This window comes from Cololabis saira, chromosome 14, assembly GCF_033807715.1.
Source record: "Cololabis saira isolate AMF1-May2022 chromosome 14, fColSai1.1, whole genome shotgun sequence".
Taxonomy (NCBI): domain Eukaryota; kingdom Metazoa; phylum Chordata; class Actinopteri; order Beloniformes; family Belonidae; genus Cololabis; species Cololabis saira.
The window spans coordinates 7,685,802-7,710,315 of NC_084600.1; the positions used below are offsets into that span (position 1 = coordinate 7,685,802).

Sequence of the window (24,514 nt, forward strand, 5' to 3'; positions counted from 1 at the left end):
TCAAAAACAAGCTCCCAAAGCCTGCACTTTTGATCTATTTTACCTTATCTTAATAATCAGAAATGAAGCTGTGCATCAGGATTAGTGCAATCAACAATGTCTTGTCTGGGGTCTCCACTGGCATTTAAGATGATTTTAGATTAAGTGACTGGCTAGATTTCATAAACTCAGTCTCTCTGTCAGACAGGAAAAAGCAAAATATAAATAAATAATGAATTGATCAAGTAAAAGTTATATTTCAAAATTAAATAAACAGAAGGCCTATGCTGCCTTTTTTATTTAAAAAGAGAAGGAAAGAGTCATTTTTGTCTTTATTTATAATCTAATCTAATCATGACAGTAATGTACAGTACTATTTAGCTTACAATCATCACATTATCACCTGGTATATATATATATATATATATATATATATATATATATATATATATATACCATATATATATATATATATATATATATATATATATATATATTAGGGCTGCACGATTAATCGTTAAAAAAAATCGCGATCTCGATTCATGCTTGAACGCAATCTCATTTCCAAATGACGACGATTTTATAAAAAAAAAAAAAAATTTTTTTTTTTTTTTTTTTTTTTTTAAAGATGGCTGCATAAAAAAAGGACTAGGCCTATGTTCTAGGTTGTTGTAGTCCTGTCATGGTCAACTATCATGTTGTCATGTTTGTTATATTTTGTTAATGATTGTGGATTACATTTGGAGAAACATCTACCTTTCTCATCACCTGACACATATTGCACATAAATATTGTTAAAATTGTTATTGTTAAAATAATTTAAAGACAAGAGAGATGTTTATTGTTTTTATGTTCAATGTCAGCTGTTACAGCAAAAAGCAGCCACAGGAATAATTTGTTGCCTCAGAACTACAGGATCTGTTACAAGTCCCCTTTCTGAAAGGGTGTTCAACTCAGGGAGGAACAAATATTGTTAAATTGTTATTATTGTTTAAATTATTTAAAGACAAGAGAGATGTTTATTGTTTTTATGTTCAATGTCAGCTGTTACAAAGTTGATGCCAGTCTTTTATCAGGCACCATCATATTTTTTGTAACGTTTACCTTTTGTATCGGCAGCTTCTTAATAGCAGCAAAAGGCAATGGGGGGTTCATCCCAGCCAGAGGAATAATTTGTTGCCTCAGAACTACAGGATCTGTTACAAGTCCCCTTTCTGAAAGGGTGTTCAACTCAGGGAGGAACAAATATTGTTCAAAATTGTTATTATTGTTTAAATTATTCAAAGGTTTGTGTAAAGAAGACAAGAGATGTTTATTGTTATTATATGTTTGTTCAGCTGTTGCAAAGTTAAAGTAATAAGAGCAATAAATTTTATATTGGAAAAAAATCGTGAGAGAATCGTGATCTCAATTCTAAGCAAAAAAATCGTGATTCTCATTTTGTCCAGAATCGTGCAGCCCTAATATATATATATATATATATATATATATATATATATATATATATATATACATATATATATATAAGCTCACCACCATTACTTTATGTAATAAATTCCATTTAGCTGTATAAAAAATACAAGATGTTTCAAACTTTATTTTTAACACGGGTTAGTTAAAAAGTCAGTCGGTAAAACTTACTGACGGACTCTTCAGTAAGTCAAAGACATAACCGTATTGTGTCTTCAACTTCCTCTTTGATTTAATTGCATCTGAGTGTTGAGTTTAGTGCCACAGATGATTAATATATATTATCCAACTTCCTACATTTTGATGTGCATCTATTGATATTATCAAATAAGTTACAGAGAACAGCACTGCTGCATTTGTTTTTAAGTCACACAAAGAAACCAACACCTAATAACTAGGAAGAGGAGATCTGATGGACAAGAGCATGAATAAACGTAAATAAACCTGAGCTAAAATAAATCTATGGATTCATTATCACACACCGCTTAATGAGTTTTGAACAGCAGCAGAAGCCAAAAGTTGTAAATATGGTCAAATAATCAAAGTTCTTCTAGAAATATTTGTTTTTGCATGTGTACAACTAAATTAGTATTAGATTTAAAAAACAAGAATAGATTAAATCAAACAGAAAAGCTATAGTTTAATTGCATCAATTTGTTTAGCAATTATCCACTAAAATTGTTATGAAACTAGTTGAAATCTGTGACAGTAAACTTTTGATGACATTTCTGTCTCCCTATAATCCCTGCCTAAGTCATGCTTGCCTCCAAACCCAAAATGCCCCAAGGACTTATAAAGAGAAGAATTGTTCTGCTCAATCTCAGTTAGAATTTATTCTTTAGCATCTCTTTCACCATCACACTTCTCTGATTGTCTGCCTGGTTTTCCAACTTCCCTCATTACTAAAATACATGAAATAGTTTTAGTCCTGCTGCTTTTAACAAATCTGCATAGACACAACCTCATCATCAAAGGACACAAAATTACTCACCAATGAAACACCTAGAAAGCCACAGAACAACATCCCTCCCTCTTGCTGAGGGCTCACTGACACAAATAAAAGTTCTCACCCTCAACAGTTCTATCTCACTTACACTCTTTGCATTTGAGAAATGTGAAGTGTGAAATGTCTGGGAAAAACCTGCAATGCACACGACTGGTACAACTACTACTGGTACAAAAGCAACACCTTAAATAACATAAAAGTACATGATACTTTTTTTTTTTTTTAGTCAATCAACAAATGCCGATTTGAAACCAGCTCTGCCTTTGAAATAAAGATTGTGCCTCTCGTTAAAATGTTCACTTCCTTCCTGATCGGCCGAGTCTGGTTTCATTTACAGCAGAAGCAGAGTGAGCAAACAAAAGGCCTGAACACAACAAAAAGGCCTGGATCAATCCTGGACCATGGCTATCTCTGCAGATCTGTGCCCACAACCATGGATCTTAAAAACAAGCAGGAAACAAGTCATTGTGCTGATGCAAAGTGAGATGCACCCAACATTTTCAGAGCCAGAATCTAATACAATCCGACTCAGTGCTCAGAGGTTGACAGAAGCTGTGAGGCAGAGCCAAGAACTTATGAGGAAGCACAATATGGCATCCCCCCTCAATCCACCCACTCACCCCACCTAGCAGCCAAAAAAAAAAAAAAGTTTCTCCCATGGTCGAACCTCACTGATAACAATTTTTGGGTTAGAGTTTCTCTTTTGGCCATTGTGGTTCAGCTTTTGGCTTGGTTTAGGGCCACACCAATCTAAGCTTATGTACGAGGTTTAGTATTTCAGATTTTATCCAGGCCTACTCTCCAACACTTCAGACGCCTTTTGTGGTTTATTTTTTCAAAAGCTAAAACAAAGACATAAAATTCTTCCACATTTTCATTCTCCTCCCCAAAAAACCCCACACGGCTGCAGGCAGAAGTTGCTCAACTGGACGGAATTTTTGCAGCTTCATGCTTACATTTCAGAAATCCAATTTAAGTCAGTCTGAACATTGGGTCAGCTTTAGCTCAACAGCCCTCATCCTCAATAATTTGATTGATTTTTAGCAACGCTGTCATGATGTTCTGTTGCTGCATTACTTGACTGCAGGTGCTCACAAATGCATATTATATCAAATGTCTTCTTTCATTATTCATAAAATGTGCTGCTGTTTTTTAGAAGCACCTACAGCTAACTTTGGCATGTGTATTCGATTTAATTTCACCAGAAATGTATGGCTTCCAGTACTTTACATGGCACTGCCTATAATAAGATGAAAATGGACTTGTACAACAGTCCTTTGTACAACTGTTGACAGTAAACAAGCATAGGGCTTGTGATACTCCAAATAAATAGGAAAGTGTTTTCTCTTCCCTGCAACAGTTAGCTTATCAATTTTTAAAACAGCAGAAAGACAATTGAACAAGTTTCATGATCAATATATTTTACAATAAACCACTAAGTATTGCGTAAAGCTGCCTGGAGTTCACTGTTAATACAAGCCAAAGTCAATGCAAAGATCCATTTATAATTTAAGCAGCAGTCAACTGGAAGTCGAGACAACATAAAAAGTTATCTGAAGCCACGAAGCTCTCATCTCATAACTCCCCTATCATACAAACAGTTCACATTCTTCCCCTCACAACACTGGGCATTATCAAGTAGGCCAATCGCCAGTGTTTTCAGAGTTACCCACTGATACCAGTCAGGCCCTGATTACTGCAGAATAAATAAACAGGAGATGATAGTTCATTTATGAAAAGGGATATGTGAGAGCAAACATTCCAAAAGGCAATTCATTCGCAAATCCTGAATGTATTTGTAAAGAGCAGCAACCAACTGAAACTAAATACTCACTAACACTCAACTGTCTTTAAAGGTTGAAGACTGCTATTATTTATTTACATGACTTGGTAGTAGGAGCTGACAGGTGGTGGTGGGGCTACAATCCAATATTAGTTACTACTTATTTTTTATTGACTTTCAGGGGAGTTGTACAGTGGTACAGAATCACTACATCATCTCTCGTTATAGCAAAAATAAAATGTTTGCTTTAACAGTAAAATTTTCAATTTTATTTTCACATCAGTTAATAATCTTTTATGCAACTTTGCATTCCCCGTACTAATGCAGATTCCAGGTTACTGTGCATTCCTTAGAAACATTCAAAGGCATATCTAAAGAAATGCACGCTGAACAAAACTGAATGGTGTTTTTATTATGTCTTACTTGCAAGTGTTTTTGCTTGCTGCTTTCCTCAATATTACAAAAGCCTACTGCTCAGATTTATGAGTATCCTTGCATTCAGCACTAGTCAGTAATCATGTGTATTAGGTTAGAACTGCTGGTTATTGCATTTTTGTCTTCAAAAGAGAGGTTTTAGCCCACAGGAGTTCTGTGGCACAACTTCATACCTGCAGAGATCTCGCTCTATGCCAAAGGCTCAAAAACTGCAGAGAAGGTAGAATTTGGGGGAATTGCAGAGTCACTGTGGTTCTGATGACAAAATACAATGTAGAGTACAACTTATCTAAACTACATTTTTCAATGTTTAACCATGTAGTACAGAGGCCTACTAATACCACTGTTAATTACTCCACAACACTACAATAATATATGGGAATGGACCACAAGTGCTTTTCCTAATTAGACACATCTAAAATTTCCTCAATTTAACTAACTGACGTGAAGAGAACACCGACACAAGAGCAATCTGAATTTGATAACGTTAATAAGAATGAGAAATGTTTAGAAATGTTTACTCCTTTAGAAATACAATGGAATAATAAAGGACTAGAAAATCTCCAATCTAATATAAGAGGAGGCTTATTTTGACCCCAAGATACTGATCAATATAGCAGAACAGAATTGTGTGAAAGACATTCTGAGCAAAACCTAACCTGAAGAATTTCAATGGAAACAATAATAATTTGTTAAAAAGCAAAAATAAAAAAAAAGTTGTTGGTTTTTAACATATATTATATGCTCTTCATATATCCAGCAGTAGATTATGTGATTACTAACTTCTGATTTTTTTCTTTAAAATATATATCTTTGTGATATATCCTGTTGTTTCAATTAAAAAAATGGTACAGGTTTAACATTGTACAAATACATAATCAAATTGAAAAAAGAAAATAAATGTTAGAAGCAATATATCTTATGTTTGTATTAACATTTATTCATGTTTTTCCCCCTCACTGTTTCACTGTTTGGGTTTCTCAAAAACTCATATTGTAAAAATAAATAAATAAAATCGAATTATTATTATAATTGCTAAACTAAATAGATGAAGCATTCTTTTGTTGTGTTCTCCGAGAGCACCACCCTCTGCATTCTAACAATCCTTGGCACATATAGTGTAAAAATGACCTATTATATCCACCAATTCAACAATAATGTCATCAGTAATTCGCCTCTCTGCTCCCACCACACATCCTCTGAAAAGCAAAACAAAACCTCAATCTAACCCTCGGTGCCAACACCCAAAAAATGTCACTTCCCTATTGGTTGAGTGGAAACGACGCCCCGCCTCCCAGCGTATCTGACTGGCCGCTGCGGCTGTCAATCACAGGAGCTGCTTCTCCATAAACGGCGTTCACAGTAGGTTGAGGCAGAAGATAAACAACTTGGAGGCCTACATGCCCGTGGCCTAGATATCACTATTCAAGAAGTATTTCAAGTCAGATCGCCCACTGACCATAAAAATCCAATGCACAACAAGAAGAAACATCGATGCATTACATTTGTTCGTATTTATTCTCAAGGAGAAAATAACATTTGAAAGATTTAGCCACATCTAAATTCTGTATCAACTATGAAGCAAGTTATTTAGGCGAGAAACCAATGTAATTTATCATCCGTATTAGATAAACACGAAAGAAACGTGTCCGGTGTGATATTATGAGCAGATCAGATGAAAATGTGTGACTTTATGGAGCTTTTGTCCGGCAGCAGAGCCAGTGTTTGGTGCTGGGGGGGCGTGTACCGACAGGCTCATGGTGCCGAGCATGACACTGGCCCTCTGGGGCTTTTACCACCACAACTACACCTAAAAGCAATCGCACAGTGTTCTACAAGATAGATCAAGGACGTGTGATATAGTTGTATATACCATGTAAGCGGTGCGGTGCTGTACCGGATAGTTTTAAAGTATAGTACAAGACAATCCTCTGATGTAAAAGCAGCTTTAAACCAAACTGATCCAGAAACATACGAATTACAATCCTTAGGATAGTATGCAACTATATTTGCACTAGGACACACATAAAAACAATGGGAGGTTATCTATATTTAAATGTTGTTTTTACATGTTTAATACTCGAGCATATTCCTGCACTTCCTGGAAGACCTTCAGAATCTGCAGAGAGCAAAAAGCGACACATTATGTATGTTTATGCGGCACTAACGCTGGCTTTATTGCAAGTAGACGGGCGTAAAGAACCAGGCAAAAGCAGAGTGTTTTTGGCCCGCAGCTCAGTCAGTATGGCCTCCTTCATCCAGCTGCACCGACACAACAGCAGCTAGCTGCAGCTAATCCAGGGCTCCGCAAACACAGCGCGCTCCGCTGCTCAAACTTCTCCTAAAACCGACCAACAAACGCCCTACTCACTTTTAAGGCACCCACGCATACGTCTGGCCTCAAACTGGCCCTCTTTAGACGCCCGTGTTGGAGATAATACGGGTCCCTTCTCAATGGAGTCCGCACGCTGTTAAAGCCTCGGTTTGTTTTGTTTTTCTCCTTCCTGACGGCTTTCTGGAAAGCGCGTGACTGCCCGACCACGTGGTCGCGGCTCGACCAATGGGAGCGCAGCCTCAGGCTGACCCAAAACATTTCTGCAACATTTTACCCTTTTCGATTTTGCATTGAATTTAAAAGGTACAACCCAGTTTCTGAGCTTCTTCTGAGACACAATTAATTCTGCTTTCGAGCCCAATGCCAAAGGAAGATGTTTAAAAGCTTTAAATTGGACCACTTTGATCAGATAGATTTCATCTTTCATTTAGCACATTATCAAATGCTTATTGTAATTTTTTTCTACACATTAGCCCAAGTGTTATAGAAATTAATGTTTAATATGAAGTTTTGTTTAAAATACATACTTTTCGTACATATTTTTAAAATAGTTTAATTAAATGAATTGCATTTTTAAAGATTTTACCAAAGCATTTCACTGTATTGCAGCTCAGGTAAATGCAAAGACATAAGACCTTCTGCATCTTTTGGTGTCCAGTGGGCACGCAATATTGGTTTTGTGGAAAACACAGAACAGAGATGAATATGAATTGTACCTGAATGAATGAAAGCATTCATGCCTTATCTCTGCCATATCAAATTAACATGCATAGTTTAACATGTAGAGTTAACTGAATAAAATCAAACAGGTCTAAAATTGATTTAACCCTAGTGAGAAAGAAAAGCTTAAATATAAATGCTATAAATAAAGAAACAAGTTTTTGTACAGCCACAAAAGTTCTGTCCTCAATGGTCAGTTGTGAAAAGTGAAAGGGCAATGAAGAGAGAGTGTGTGTGTGTGTGTGTGTGTGTGTGTGTGTGTGTGTGTGTGTGTGTGTGTGTGTGTGTGTGTGTGTGTGTGTGTGTGTGTGTGTGTGTGTGTGTGTGTGTAGTGGGGGGGTTTCCCGGACAGCCAACACCCCCTTTTCCAGGAAACAGAAACTTAAGAATTGGACAACAAAAAAGGATGCTTCCAATGATAAAAAATAAACCTCAAATAACTATCTAAAAGATGTTCTAGATTTTAGAGGGATATAAGTGGGAGGAAAACAATATGCTTAAATATCACATTTATTTCTGTCTCGGACAAACTCACGAGAAGTCAATGAAAGTTACCTCACAGTTTCTGAGCTGAAAGCAACTTTTGTTCGCCTAGTCTGTCCATCACATATCTATCTAGCCAAGTCTGTGAGAGTTTTGTGGAATTTCCGAACCTCTAGTGCAATGAGACTTCCCAGAAACTCAGTGCATCCTAAAGCTTTATCTGTTTTTTGTGTGTTGTCAATTATCATAAAGTTCTAATCTTCATGTAACTCTTCCTGAACACCAAAATATTCCACTAACACTTACTGATGTTTAAACAAAATAATGAATCGATAAATCTATCAATTTCTCAAAATACAGACGAGTTTATTTGTTTACATTTCATGTACAAGACAATCCATAGTGCTTAAGCTATAAAGATCTTAAAAAAATTCATTAAAAGGTAAAAGCCAGACATAAATTAAAAAGAATAAAACAAATAAGATGGAAGAAATAAAGGTTGTAGGGCATGTGGTGGAATTATTGAAATGCAGCAATAAATAAAAAGGTTTTCAACCTTGACTTAACCTCCTAAGATCTGGCGTGTACATATGTGGACATCACACATTTTATTGTCTTTGTCATATTATGTAACTTTTTAACTGGGACCCAAAGCAACAAGACAAGACAACTGCACCAGGTCTTAGGAGAGTAAAACCATTGAGGGTTTCAGCAGCCCTGATGCATTCTGGGACTTTGTTCTACAGGAGAGGATAAAAGCTGAACGCTGCCTCACCATGTTTGGTTCTAACTCTGGGTACAGAAAGAAGGCGTGGCCCTGACCACCTGAGGGGTCTGGTTTGTCCATCATAAACCAGCAGATCAGAGATGTATTTTGGCCCGAGACCATTCAGAGATTTATAAACCAAGATTTGTGTGTCATCTGCATAGCTATGGTAACACATTTTGTTTTATTTTTTTCATACTTTGAGCAAGTGGGAGCATATGCCACTGTTTGGCTTAAGGTTTTTCTCCCACTAGGGGAGTTTTTACCTGCCATTGTTTATGTAATAGCTGCTCGGGGGTTCATGTTCTGGGTATGGGTCTCTGTAAAGCGTCTAGAGACAACTCTGTTGTATTAGACGCTATATAAATAAAATTGAATTGAATTGAATTGAATATGGACGCTAAAACAGAAACCCCAGAATGGAAACTTGAGGAACTCCACATGTTATTTTTGTTAGCTCAGATTTGTACCTTAAGACACAAAATAGTCTGTGTCTTTTAAATGGGACTCCAACCCGGCAAGTGCTGTGCCAGAAAGTCCCACCCAGTTCTTCAACCGCTCTATAAAGGTGTTCTGGTCAACCGTGTTGATTGCAGCACTGAGATCCAGTAAGACCATGACTGATCTGGCCACAATCCATACTGGAGTGTATGTCATTAAAAGCCTTTACAAGAGCTGACTTAGTGCTGTGATGTGGCCGGAAACCTAAATGGAAAACATCAAAACAGTCATTTATTGTTAGGATGTTATACAGCTGTTGAAAAACAGCTTATTCTATGATTTTACTAAGAAAGGGGAGGTTTCATACGGGTCTATAGCTGGTCATGAGTGACCTGTCTATATTCATTCATTCATTCATCCATTATCTTACCCGCTTTATCCCTTGCGGGGTCACGGGGGTCTGCTGGAGCCTATCCCAGCTCATTTTAGGTGAGAGGCAGGGGTTACACCCTGGACAGGTCACCAGTCCATCACAGGACCACATATAAACACACAAACCATGCTCACAACCACACTCACGCTCACACCTACGGGCAATTTAGAATCACCAATTAACCTAATATGCATGTTTTTGGACTGTGGGAGGAAGCTGGAGTACCCGGAGAAAACCCACGCAAGCACGGGGAGAACATGCAAACTCCACACAGAAAGACCCTGCTGGGCCTGGGAGTCGAACCGGGGACCTTCTTGCTGTGAGGCAACAGTGCTAACCACTAAGCCACCGTGCTGTCTATATTATTCTCTTTTTTTTTTAGTGTCTTACTGACAGCTGTTTTTAGGCCCTGAGGAAAGATACCTGAAAGCAGAGATGTATTTACAATGTCTTAGAGATCTGAGGACATACAATATGCAACACCTGTTTGCAGAGTACCAAAGCAGCAAGTGGTGGAGTTCAGGTGGTGTATGATGTCATCCAGTTTTTTACGAGAGACTGGACAGAATTGTGTCATGGTTTCTCTCATTGGACATAGACTGCGTCTAGCAGGAGCACCGACTGACTGATTTTCTGAATTTTGTCAGCAAAGGAAGAGGCAAACTCATTGCAGGCAGGGTTGGATAAGTTCAGGGTCCACTGACTCAGGGGGTTTGTTAGCCGACTAACAGTAGGGAACAAAGTTTTTGTTGTTTTTGGAAATGATATCGGAAAAGTAAGATTGCCTTGCATTCCTCAGTTCCATATTATACATGCTCAATCTCTCTTTATAAATGTCATAATGAACCTGTCATTTAGTTCTCCGTCACCTGCGTGCAGCATTTCTTCAGGTTTTTTTTTTTTTTAGCATTTATCAGCTTCATCTCGATGAAAACAATGGTATCAATATTAATAATAATTTTACCACTGATGCACAGGCTCATTAACTGAGTGAGTGGAGGAGAGGTTAGGAGGAGTAGATCTGAATCAACATTTCACAGGTATTTTCACCTACAGTTTCCTGATGATCTCTGCCTGGAAGCTTCTGTTGACATTAATAAAACTCTCAAAGAAAACACAAGAATAGTCAGACAGAGCAACATCTGCCACCATAACCTTGGAGACATTCAGACCTTTGGATATTAAGTCGAGACAATATCCTTGGTTGTGCGTTTTTTCCATCACATGGTGAGTCGGTCCAAAATGATCAAGAACACAACAGAATTGCTTGTATGTTCTGAGAGTTATCAACAGAACAACTCCAGCTGAAAAAACGAGAGAGAGAAAAAGGGATTTTCCTCAGCAAAGTTGTGACCAGAATCTTTGGTAATTATGGTCTTTGTAGAAATCAATTTTTAGCTGAATATTACATTGAGCGAAGTCCCATTCATGAGCCATAGGGACCATATGAAGCTATTTCCAGCATTAGGATTGTTTTCCTGCTGCTGTAGGAAGCCAGGCAGGAGGTGGCGTGGGACTAATTGATTGTCATGTTCTCATCCTGCAAGTGAATTTCATTTCCTCAAGAGTTCTTCATTGTGAATACAGCACAGGCCAGACCCCGCCGCATGGCACTTTTCCACTAGTACCTACTCTGCTCACTTTTAAGAGGGTCACTTGAAAAATAAAAACATGGTTTCAGAGCATTTCAGTCAAGATGGACCTCAAAAAGTCCTACTTAAAGCAGCACAATGTAACTTTCAGCTTTTGTTGAGTGGCTGCTTTGGACAAAAGCAGTAGTGCTTTACCAGTAGTGTGGCAGGGTTCCTACCATCCACCTCCAAGTTACATAGTGCCAGTGAAGGCGATACAGACCCCTCAGACCATGACAGAGGTTCATTAAACCTGTTGGAAGTTGATGTACCATCACAATGATGATGATGAAATATTATATTAAGGTGGAAAAGTTACATAGTGCTGCTTTAATTGTTTCCTAATGTAAATGAATGAATAAATAAATAATCTGCATTAAAACATCATATCAGTGGTCATGACATCTGACAGTCAGAGGTCCCCAAAATTAATGTTGCATCAGTTTGTAATTTTGCCAAAACAATGTTGGACTAGTTGACTGTGGACCCCTGCCTGATCTGATCACTTAGGACATAGACACATGTTGTCTTCCAGCCACTGACTATCTTTAGTCTCCAGTCAACACCAAGGCTTACATGGATATTCGGATACAGGGCCACATATATAAGAAACAACCATTCAGGTTCACTCACTCTAACAGGCAATGTAGAATCAGTCAATCTAAAACTGAGTACACAAAATAAACCCACGCAAGCACCGGAATGAAGGCCGTGAGGAAATGTGCTGGGTATTTAAATGTTTATGCGGCATCAATCTAACATTCAAGCGTGTTGATTAGCCCTGCAACCAACATTTAATAAGCTTTTTTTTATTTTAATTTTGTCTATCTTTTGCTGTCGCCATTTCCTATTATCTGCAAAAAGCACCAAAAGTAAAGCTGTACTTACATTCAAACAGTTTCTTGCAACAGCTGTATGTAACTTCAGGAATCAGAAATGAAGGAGCGAGCTCACAGAAATACGGTGGATATTGTGGCAGCCAAACATTAAAATGAAAGTCTTTTTTAAAAGACTGAACAAAAACATCCTGAATAATGTAACAGCCAATTAACCTCCGTGTCTATTGTGGACTCTCAGAGATTAAAATAAAACCAAAGCAAAAAATATTTATTCCATCATCTTAATTATAATGATTTTAGGCTCTCAGTTCTTTCTGCAGAAGTGGAATTTCAAAAAATGACTACTTATTTTAAAATCCATCTAAATGTTGACAATAAGATATTTTTTCTATCAAATTACTAAATCAAAGAAGCAGTACACAAAATGAATGCATAAATAAATGAATGACAGAACAAATGTGTAAATAGCTACATATATAAACTGTAAATCAATTTTGGGAACGGTTTAAAGACTATCGGTCAGGTTTTAGATCACACCACCACACCATAATATTTAACCTGTAAGGTCTCTGAGCTGTTTTCATACGATTGATCACAGCTTTCTATTTGAGGCTTGAACGAGTTATTAGTTAAAGGAAGTGTTGGGTTCCTATTCAACAGAAAATGCTTTGTCCTCGTCCATAAAACCTTTAAATCAACTCCATTTTATCTTAAGGAACTTAGTTGGTTGAGCAGAATGAATTCAAACACGCTTCAGTCTTCAAATTTATTTCTTCTTACCCACAGTAAGAAAAAAAAAAACTTCAAATAACTGTACATCAACAGATAAAAGTCAAGCATTTTTAGGACAATATTTCTAAATAAATCAGTATAAATACAGATTGAGGGAAACGTACAAGCAGCTTGTCTGTGGACATTTACGTCATATAGTTTTGGAGAAATTCCCAATTGCAGTTCTCTCATTCCATAAGCAGTCAATAACAGTTCAACTGCTGAGTTACCGAATTGGCAGATAAATAGTGCAGTTTGCTGTTGGTGTTAATTACCTGTGAGACAGCAGAGATTCAGTTGAAAAAGTGGATCATGTGTTGGGAATATTTAAGCTCCTATTTATCATTACAAAGATTTGAAAATCTCCACCGTTTTAGAATAAATGTCACTCATTTAGCCATGAACATATAAAACAAACATTCAGTAATGTACATTTTTCTTCATGCTTGTCTGGCTGTCTGAGTTGCGAGTAGTTCAGATTGAGGTTCACGTCACCCTCCCAAAAGGTGCTTTCCTTTAACCTTTCATTTAAACAGCGGATGAAGTACCAACAACCAAAGTAATCCATGAAAATGTAAGAATCAATAATGCCCAAAACATAGATACCGAAATATAAACTAGTTGAAACCCTGTTGTCCCTCCTCAGAGCTGCAGGAACAGCAGGAACAGCAGGAACGTTGAATCCTGTTTTATTTGTGTAAGTTATGTTCTGGTGATATTTACAGGTGGGACCGCTACAAACATTTGGTTGTTGTGCTGGTGAATGAAAACCTTAATTTGGATTTACATTAAATAAACCAACATCAGGTGTTGGATCTTCCTGATGGCGCCACAAGGTTTTAAAACAGTGGAAATAAGTGGACCGAAGAGAAGTAGATGCAACGTACAGGTGTAGAAATCCCCGTGTTCTGAGGCACCTCAAATCCACATGGTTAAAGAGATGTGGCAATGTCTCCTCATCATCATCATCATCATCATCATCATCATCATCATCGTCGTCATCGTCATCACCATCATCATCGCTTTACCCAAAAACTGAAACACTTTGCAGTCACAAACATTTCAAATAACAGCTGAGAAAAATGTGTCTAAGTACAGAAATCCACCTCCTCCTGAATCCTTTGTAACAAATCAGATAATAACAAAAAGACAAAAGTGTAAACATACAGTATTTCTTGTTCTTGAAATTTCTTAAAGTAAGTATGACTCTTTAAACAATTTTAAACAAGACCATACTCCTTACTAGAAACACGAGATAGCAGCAGCAGCACCTGCAGCAGCACCTGCAGCAGCAGCAGCAGCACCTGCAGCAGCAGCAACACCTGCAGCAGCAGCTGCAGCACCTGCAGCAGCAGCAACACCTGCAGCAGCAGCACCACCTGCAGCAGCAGCAGCACCACCTGCAGCAGCAGCACCAGCACCTGCAGCAGCAGCACCAGCAGCACCAGCAGCAGCAGCAGCAGCAGCACCAGCAGCAGCAGCAGCAGCAGCAGCAGCAGCAGCAGCAGCAGCAGGAGCAGCAGCAGCAGCAGCAGCAGCAGCAGCAGCAGCAGCAGCAGCAGCAGCAGCAGCAGCAGCAGCAGCAGCAGCTCTGTCCTCTGCTCTACTCAGTCCAATGTGAAAGCTGGTTGGCTTCAGTCCCTGAAAGAAAATTCTTTCCGCTGGATTACGCAACAATGGCAGCAGGAAGAGGAGATAATGAAAAATTCTGATGAAAGGGGCAATAGAGCATAGCAACGCCGGCCACGGCTATGACTCACCGCAATGATTTTATTAATTTACAAAAGATCCAACTAAGACTACTTTAACGAGATTTGGCCGGTGCCAGTAGCAGGTGCGTCAGCGGTCCTGGCGGTACACGCAGACGGAGCAGTGCTGCAGGTACGATCGCGTGACAGGCCAGACGGAAACCAGGGACTGCTCTGATTCCTCTCAAGTCTCATTCAGACAGCAAGACTTATTTAGGCTCACATTAACTAAAGTGTTGCTCACCGCACCAGCAACTAAGGAAGGAACGTCCTAACAGTCCACAAACTTTGTACAGAGGTAAAGCACAAATTCCAGCTCAGCTGTATTTCCATGGAAAAGGAAAGTTTCCTGATTTTTAGATGAAGCCAGGAAGTTAGCAATGAAACCCCAACCTCTGGTACCAGAACACACACAGGTGAAAAGCTCCGATTATCTCTAAGGGTTGTAGTCAAAACCAGTCTTTAGTTGACTTTTATGTTTGCTAATATATTAATATGTTTACCTGCAATTCTGCAATTCAACTACATCAGTTTTACGTATAGAGTACATGTTCATATCTAAATCCATGTTAAGAAGCTGGAAATTGGATGAAGATCTTCAGGTCAAAAACGCCTGCAGGTGTTTAATGGCCTTACTGGAATAATGATGTAAAATTGTGTGCTAATTATTTACCTTTGGGAATCAAGTAAATTAAGAAAAAATAAATAACAAAAATCTTGTTCAAGATCCTGCAATGTCATTTTTTATGGGGTGGGCCAGACTTATTTCAGTTGACAGGATCATAGCTCCGTCTTGATCCTGTGCATCAGATCCCTCTGGTCCAGCATGTCCGTCTGTCTGTTCCAGCGGTGGTACGCCAGCAGGGCGATGTTCTTGGCAGCCACCGAGCTCATCTCCATGGCGCTGCCGGCCCACTCGATCCCGTTGAGGTAGTAGAGGTTGGGCTGCAGCTCCACGGGCGGCAGGCGCTGGTTGCTGCCGTAGTGCGGGTAGGCCTGCCACTCGGTCACCTGCACCGAGTAGTACGACCTGGGATCAGAAAAAACAAACACCTACAATATTCCACGAAGGCAGACAAAGTACATCTGTGGCTGAATGGTTGTAGCTTCAAACAAAGTAGTTCTGTTCATTAGCTGGTGAAAAACTACGGTCCAGACTGAAGTTTGTCAAACCTACCGGAGGTTAGGGGAAATATCTAATGAAAGATGACTAGCTAAGGAAATCACTTTTATATAACTATAAATAACAGTCGATGCACGATGACATCAGCACTAGTGGCTTGTTGTTTGTCTAGATTTTTTTGTCTGTTTTATTATTGTTGCTGTAGTTTTTTTTTTAGCATAGGAAGAGGAGAGAATCTCTGACCGTACTGCTTCCATTCTTTATGCCATTTATGACGGTACTATGATCATCTGGTTACCATGAGATTCTTGGTTGATTCAGTGGTGGCTGGACTGACCTGAAGAGCGTTTTGAGCTGCGGCTTCTCCAGCAGTTGTGGCGAGAACACCTTGTAGACCCCGGCCTCCTGGGGCTGCTTACGTCGGAAGCCCGCTGAGATGTTGACGGGACAAACACTGGCCACGCTGTTGAAGAACAGACTGGGGGCGTCCGTAGTCAGAACACTGGCAAACGGGAACAAGCGCGGGTCTGGGAACCCGAAGAAGGAGGTGTTGAGGTAACCGTGGACGATGGTTGCTATGGTGCTGTGATAGTGGCCGGGCGGCTGGTCAAACGGAGGGCTGAAACCCTGGAAGTGCAGTCCAGGTTCAACACTGGCCTGGAGGGGAGTCGCCAACACCACGATGTCGTACACTTCTGATCCGTTGCCTTCTGTCGTGGTGTAGTTCAGCTGATACTGGAGCGCCTCTCCTGGAAGAAGAACAACACTGATAACAATCTTACCATACGACTTCTGTGGGATACGTCATCTGCCACGTCTCCCAACAGAGACGTGTGAGGGAGATGGAAACGAGCTCAAAGTGTAAATGGGATGTCAGACGTGAGCTGGTAAAGTGGAGCCCGGTTGCAGGTGGATCTAGAGGAAGCTGGTGAATCCTCCAAGGATGGCCATCCGTATGTCCAACAGAGGAATTATGTTGTTATTTAAACTCATCTGCCACCCACCAGCTGGCTGTTATATCTGTTATATCTCAGACAAAATGCAACCATTTTTGTTTTTATCTTTGTTTTCATTTTTTTATCTTTATATGTAGGGCTGGAGATCGATTCAAATGTCAAGAATCGATTCGATTCCGATTCTTAAGATTCAGAATCGATTATCAAGATTTGATTTGATCCGATTAGATTCCGATATTGATTTGGGTTAGTGTTATTAAAACAGTTTTTTGAGCTGTTGCATGAATTATATGACTGTAGTTCTGCAACATATTAATACTAGTATTATATTGAGATTCAACAGCAAGTATTGGCAGCTAATGATGCTGTAAGGACCAATCAGCTCCCAGAATGCTGATAGAACTGCTTTCAGAAACATCGTGGGGCAGGAATTAGCAAACAGATCCAGGGAGGAAACAGAGACGGAGGAAATCAGTTTTATTTTTTCCCACATTCCGTTTTTATTTGTTCCATTTTCGGTCTATTTTGGTTTTTAATTTTTGAGCATTTGGTTTTTAGCATTTTTTGCAAATGTAACCACAAGACAGTATATAAAGTAATGAAATGGACAATTTATGCAATTATAACCTAACACTTTAATGTTTTCATACCTTTAAACATATTTAAAGGCAAAAACATGGCACCAGTTATTCTCGTGTCCAACAAAACATTCCTTTTTTGGGGATAAACTAAAAAATAACCAAAAGTTGTAATGTAATGATGAAAAAAAATAAATACATAAATAAATAAAATTTTAAAAAATAACACACAAAAAAAAATAAAAAATCGATCTTTAGACATATGAATCGATTTTTAGGAATTAATATGAGAATCGATTTAGAATTGGGAAATCGATTTTTTCAACACAGGCCTATTTATATGGGTGTTTGATTTGTAAATGACAGTGCTGTGTGAGTGAGATGGAGATGTCAATTTCCCCGAGGGAATCTCCCAAAGGGGATCAATAAAGTCGTCTGGATCTGAAAGCTCACAGAGCTGCATGCTGTCCCTCAGGAAGCTCCCAGTACCCGCAACTCTCACACAGCACTTGCAAGACGTTTAGCTTGTCGCCACGTATTTTTACCTCCATGAGGACATACCAGAAAGAGAAAAAAATGTATTAAAAGAAGACATGACATCCTTCATGAAACATGTGGATGTTTCACCTGAGGAGACGGGTGAGATGGAGCTGACGTGAGCCTGCAGCAGGTTAGCGTTGGCCATCTTCAGCAGACCAGAACACACCAGCTTGTTGCCTCCTTCAACCGCCCACAGGTTGTTCTGAGCACCAGCCAAAGAAACGGCGCCTGTAACACACACACACACACACACACACACACACACACACACACACACACACACACACACACACACACACACACACACACACACACACACACACACACACACACACACACACACACACACACACACACACACACACACACACACACGCTTTCACTCATCAAGGACACAGCCAAGTGCTATAAACCAATTAGCAGCACCCCACACATCTTCCTGTCTGGCTCCCACAGGCCATCCACTCCTCTCACCTTGCTCTCCTCCTTTCTATTCTAGACTTCTAGCTCCTCTCATCCTCTTCACCTTATGTCGTTTTTTCATCCTCCTCCTTGCCCTCTCCGCAGACTTACATAAGCTGGGTTTTAGACGCTCGTCTTATACCCTAAATTCACCACAGCAGTGTTTGTCCTGTCACTCCTCTACTCACCCCCTTCCCGCCCGCCCTGTTTTAATGCCCATGTCTTTCACACGTGTGCATCTTTCAAACTCAGCTGACCTACAAAGGCAGGGATGCTGACATTCTGGCCGTAGTTGATCCTCATGACGGGTGCGATGACCTCATCGATGAAGCGCTGCGACACCCCCAGCTCCAGCAGGGAGTCGGAGAGCGGCCTCCTGGTCATGTTGATGAAGCCGCTGCCTCCCAGAGAGTCCAGGAGTTCCTCCACAGAGCTGAAGGCATAGCCGTGGGCCTGGTACTTATAGATCCTGCATCGTATATACAGATTAAAGACTTATTAATGTCTGAAACTAGAGCGACTTTGATTGCATAAGAAAACAGTCAGAGAGACAGACGAGCTCACTGTTGTTGATGGAGAGAGAAGGCAAGAGAAGAAACAGATGCAGAGATAAATCATTTCCTGGGGGAGGAAGCTGAGGTTGATGAAGGCTGGTGGAGAAAGGGATGATGGAGAAATTCTGAGCTGTGCAAACAACAAAAACTAAGCCAAGAAAATATTATTCAACTAGTTGATATCAACTGATATTAGATCTGACTCTGCAGATCATTATCTGCATTGCTTTGTTGTTGGAGGATGAAGAGAGCTTGAACATCACAATGTTTCTTCTTTTCACTGGCAAATCCCCCGCAGACGCTTATTGTATTTATCTAAGACCTCCTGGTCGGACCGTCACACAATGAGTCCATGTCTTGTAGTGACCATGACTGTATAGGCCAAAGGCAGCGGACTGAAAGAATAATAAATAACTCGTACAAGCTTCAACCCCCGCAACTACAACACTGGAAGGCATTGTTGTGTAATTACTTTTGGTTTCACGGTCAAGTAAACAACTCAGCCAGGAAAAAAGGATTACATTAGATATGGCTCTGCTGGATTTAACATGCAAATCTATAGTAGGGCTTCAGTGAAGTATGGGATATATTTACACCAGCTTCGTTTTACCCTCACTATCATGTAAAATCAGAAATGGGAAGGTTGGGGACAACAACAACAAAAATCACCCATCTGAGTAGGTGCAGGTAACACAGCCCTAACAGGACTAGAGACAACAGGTTTTCAGCAAGATTCAATCTCAATTCTCAAGGTCCAAATTTGATATAATCTTCAACACTGAGATTTCAGATATGAAGAGACGAACTAGAGCCGTAGCTGCTGATCAACACGACCACAAAAAGATCATCACCATCTCTTTATATGAAGGCACATTTGAAGTGACACTGTTTTCGCTGAGGTGTCTTGTTACGCCTTCCAGTGTATTTAATGCTGTGATTGATCAGATTATATCTAAATATGACCCCTCTTTTTACAACATACATGCAGTGCTTTAATACTGGAGCTGCGAGCCCCGTTTCAGTGTCCACCGCTGAGCAAGCAGTTCCTGAGAACAACGGCGGACTTTATCTGTTTTTTGCAACACTTGCCTCATAAATTTTTCCATAATCTCCTCCACCCACATCTGCAGGCGTATAAAGCTGATTCCGTAGCGCCACCACAGGCGGAACAGGTCCAGCAGGTACCAGTCCGTCTCCTCCAGAATCACATCTTTCCCGTTAAAAATTGCCGTTTTTCCAGCAACATTTCGACGATACTTCAAACCTTGAGTGGGACGAACACACGTGGAGGAATCTTTTTATAAAATAAGCCTTAAATTAAATACAGAGGATGTTCTGAATGACTTTGCCTCTAATAATACAAACAATTACAACTAAGAGGCTAATTAAGCTAATTAAGCAGTGGAAATTGTAGAAAAGGGTAAGACAGTCTCAATAAATAAATAAATAAATACAGAAAAAGTAATGAAATAGCTGTCATGACTTGTAACTATTAAGTAGGTGATCAAACATGAACTGCTTTAAGAACAGAAGGAACTCCTTGGTTGTCCATGTGTTGTGTATTTTGTGTATTTGTGTGTGAACTTACCGAGCTGTTTGACAAACTCCTGCATGTGGAGGTTGAGGGAGTGAATGATGGATCCTCCAGACTCGTAGTCGTTGTGATTGACGGTCATGGTGGCCAGACGGCCCCCGACCTCGCCCTTCTCAAACACGTCCACCTGCACCTCAGGGCCAAAGTGCTGCCGCAGGAAATGGGCCGTAGCACTGCCGCCGATCCCCGCTCCGACCACCGCTGGAGAACGGTTGGCCGGACAAGAGGGGTGAGAAAAGTACGGGATTAGAAATCAATTGTGCCTCAAATCTAATGAGAATAAATAATCCCAAATTCACAGTGTGGTTTTGTGGTATTATAAATGCACTCTCACTACAAATAGCAACATGCTTGTATTCAAAATGAAGAGGAGACAAATGTGACAGATGAATGATTAAAGACTGATAACTCTTCCATACTCTTCTGAAGCTTTTAGCCAACAATATACTCAGATTAATTGAACATGTGAATTAAAAATGTTGTTGTCATGTTCTGGATCTCTGGAAAGCGTCTAGAGACAACTTCTGTTGTAATAGACGCTATATAAATAAAATTGAATTGAAAAAGAGGATGGTATTTATTAGAGTGTACCGCTGCACAGCTGCAGGGTTTACCATTAGATGTGTACAGATTCATGGTAGTTTCCAGTAAGCCCTGTGTTGTCAAAGTGTAAAATATGTTAATTAGATATACCCCTGTTCCTGATACAAACTGGTCGTGTAGAACGTAAAAGCCTGGTGGTCTAGGAAACATTTCTTTGCTGTTTAAGCCTATTTAAGCTAAATACAACACGTCTGGCTCAGTTTTCTTAGCTATTATTTGAATTAACTTTACTGACTGAGGGTGTTGTATCAGCTGTTAATTCTACATCAAAGCATCATTGTCGCTAAACTAAACAGTATTTATTTTTACGAACAGATTTACCTTTTAATATAATAGTCTCAAACATTGCTTTGTTCTACATATGCTGCTATAGAGCTACGCTGCTGTAGCGCTACGCTGCTGTAGAGCTACGCTGCTGTAGAGCTACGCTGCTGTAGCGCTACGCTGCTGTAGCGCTACGCTGCTGTAGCGCTACGCTGCTGTAGAGCTACGCTGCTGTAGCGCTACGCTGCTATAGCGCTACGCTGCTATAGCCCTACGCTGCAGGGGGACTCCAACATGATCCACGGGGCGGTGCCCATCACCCTTCTTCTCTTCTCCTCTTCCATCTTTTATTAATTATAAGTATCTCATAATCATTATTGTTGTAAAAAAAAAAAAGATGTCACCACTTTTAATGTCAATTAAAAATATCCAATTAAATTTGTCTATTACAACAGAAGTTGTCTCTAGGATCTTTCCAGAGACCAGAACATAAACCCCGAACAATTATTACACAAACATAACAAACAAATACACTAACCCAACTAAAATGACAAAATAGTGGTCACATTAGACATCTCCTAAATCTCAATCAGGAATTTACATCTAGTATGATGAAATCCCTCATGAAAATAACACCACGCTGTGGAGACTCCGTCGTCATGGTGATTCTCAAAGACTTCAATCAAGCCAAGTGGACTTCGTTGTCTTTTACTCTTGAGCTTATTTCAGCTTCTGTCCTTAAGACGGGCTGGAATAGACAGGTGTAGAGTTTCCAGCTCATAAGCTGTAGAAGTCACGTGAAAACCTGACCCTCCCTCATCTTCTGTGGGGGTTAGAGTCTTTTGTCCACTGTCAGTTGCTCACCTGGTTTTGTCCCTTGAATCTAAGTGTGAATCTTTATGAAACCATCTGGGTGGGAGATTCAAAGCTGCATTGCAGGTAGTCTATATGTGAAATCTGAGTTACTCTCCTCTGTTCGATGTTGGTTTTCTTCCACATTTGTCGTAGATGGCTTTTTTTTTTAACTCTTCTTTTAAACCAGCTGTCTTCTCTGTCCAAAAATATGTGTATTATCATTCTCAAAAGAGCATCATTTATCTCTGAGATGCAGGTGGACTGGTGAGTCATGCATTTACAGAGCGGCTGTTTAGTTTCTCTGATGTAAAGGTCTGTGCATTCCTGACTGCATTGAACTGCGTACATGACCCTGCTCAATTTTGCCTTTCAGTGAACTCATCTTTTTGGCTGAGGCTGGTATGGAAGTGGAGGGATCTGTTGTGTTTGGAGAAGATCCTTGGTAGTTCCTGTTAAAGATTTTGCTTTTGCTCTCTTTTGGGCCGTGGCATTTTTACTGGATTTCTTGGCAAACTGGACATAGGTCCAGTTTGGATATCCCCAGGTTTGTTGTTTTGATGCGACTAAACTATTCAGATATAGTTAATCTGAACACCACTGAAATAATATACAAGGCTTATAACAATTTACTTCCGAGCTGCAGGAAGTGTTCAAGCCAAGAGAGGGCAAACAGCAATGTTTGACACAACAGCAATAAGAACAAATACAAAGGGTGGATGTTTATCAGTTTTAGGAGTAAAACTGTGGAACTCATTAGATAACGACCTTAAATTAGAAAACTCAATAAATGCATACAAGATATTATTCAAAGCAAAGGTAATGGACACATATATAGGAGCACAATAAGCAAACAAAGAAGAATGCACACATGTATGAGATGAAATGACAACTTAAATTGGTTTTGTCGGTTTCCTTAGCATCTTTTCACTTTCTGTTTTTAGAGCTATCATTATTATTATTATCATTATTATTACTACTATTATTACAGTTATTTAAGCTATTATTATTATCATCATCGTCATTATTGTTATTATTATTATTACTATTATTATTCTGTGTAGCCTTATGATACTTAATTTGTTCTTTTTGTATATTCTATTCTGTTAAAAGGTGGGCAAGATCAGCTTTATGCTTCAAGCCCAGACCTTTTCGGTCAAAATAATCACAATGTTGACCAGGGAAAAACCTGTGTTATCTTGTTTGTTGATTTTATGTTTGTGATTGACCGAAATAAATATTAACTAACTAACTAACTATTCAGACTTCCATCTGCACAGCAAAGTCCCAACATAACAGCTTGTTGTTCTGCATCCTCTCTGATGAACCTGGGTGTGATGTGTGCAGTGAAGGCCTCTACTTTCTGGATTCGGATTTTGACCCAGTTGTTTTATCTCAATTACCGGTATTCTAGATCTATCAACATAAGTGCACAGGACTTGAGTAATTGAAGTGATTTTAGACCGTGACCTCTGTCTGAACCTGCTCACATCAGCTCCATGTAGCCGTCTCTAGGGCCAGGGATGTGTTAAACTAAAGGTTTACCAGGCAGTCTCACCTATCTTAGCAGGCGGGGCTCCGTCGACATGGGCCGGGGTGTCCGGGTCTCCGCCCGCCGGCCAGGCCGGCCAGGCCGCCAGCACTAGGGCGAGCAGCGGGAGCGGGAAGCCGCCCATGCTGCTCCGGGGAGGGCGAGGCTTCAGCGGGGATTCAGTCGGACTTTCAGCCCTGTGGTGGGAACATTTTTAAAGACAACTGCATATAAGTAACGCTCATACGCGTAGTGTAACAGTGAGATTGAGTTTCGGAGGGTTTAGATGATGACGATGCGGCGGAGAAATTATTGATGAACCACTGGTCACATCCGGCAATATCACGTGACCTAGCTGGCTTTGACCAATCAGAAGGCTCAGCGGCTGCATCGCAACCGAACTAGATTACTGGAAACAGGTTCATTTAACCAACACATTTCCATGACTATACACATACCTGCCAACACTCCCGATTTAAGCGGGAGTCTCCCGATTTTCAAGCATTTCTCCCGCCCTGCTCCCGATTTGTAATTTCTCCCGCTTATCTCCCGATTTTAAAGTGAAATGAGTCAATGGTGTTTCACGTGTCGGGGTTCCTGCATGGATGTATTATATT

General features: G+C 39.8%; 2 protein-coding genes across 3 annotated transcripts in view; both read right to left on the reverse strand.

Moving 5' to 3' along the window:
• The window catches only part of crebrf (creb3 regulatory factor), a 34,945-nt gene extending 27,791 nt beyond the window's left edge, over positions 1-7,154 (reverse strand). For both annotated transcript variants that reach the window (XR_009784056.1, XM_061739547.1), the window contains exon 1: positions 7,045-7,154. The gene's annotated coding sequence lies outside the window, so the exon portion shown is untranslated. The remainder of the gene's footprint in view (positions 1-7,044) is intronic.
• Positions 7,155-13,082: 5,928 nt separating this feature from the next.
• Positions 13,083-24,223, reverse strand: LOC133459525 (prenylcysteine oxidase-like). The gene is made up of 7 exons (XM_061739549.1): positions 23,925-24,223; positions 20,642-20,848; positions 20,143-20,317; positions 18,757-18,968; positions 18,125-18,265; positions 16,301-16,712; positions 13,083-15,870 (listed from the first exon to the last, which is right to left on the reverse strand). Exons 1-7 carry the CDS (start codon positions 24,040-24,042, stop codon positions 15,621-15,623), a joined length of 1,515 nt encoding a protein of 504 aa, XP_061595533.1. The 5' UTR covers positions 24,043-24,223; the 3' UTR covers positions 13,083-15,620.
• Positions 24,224-24,514: the final 291 nt, after the last annotated feature.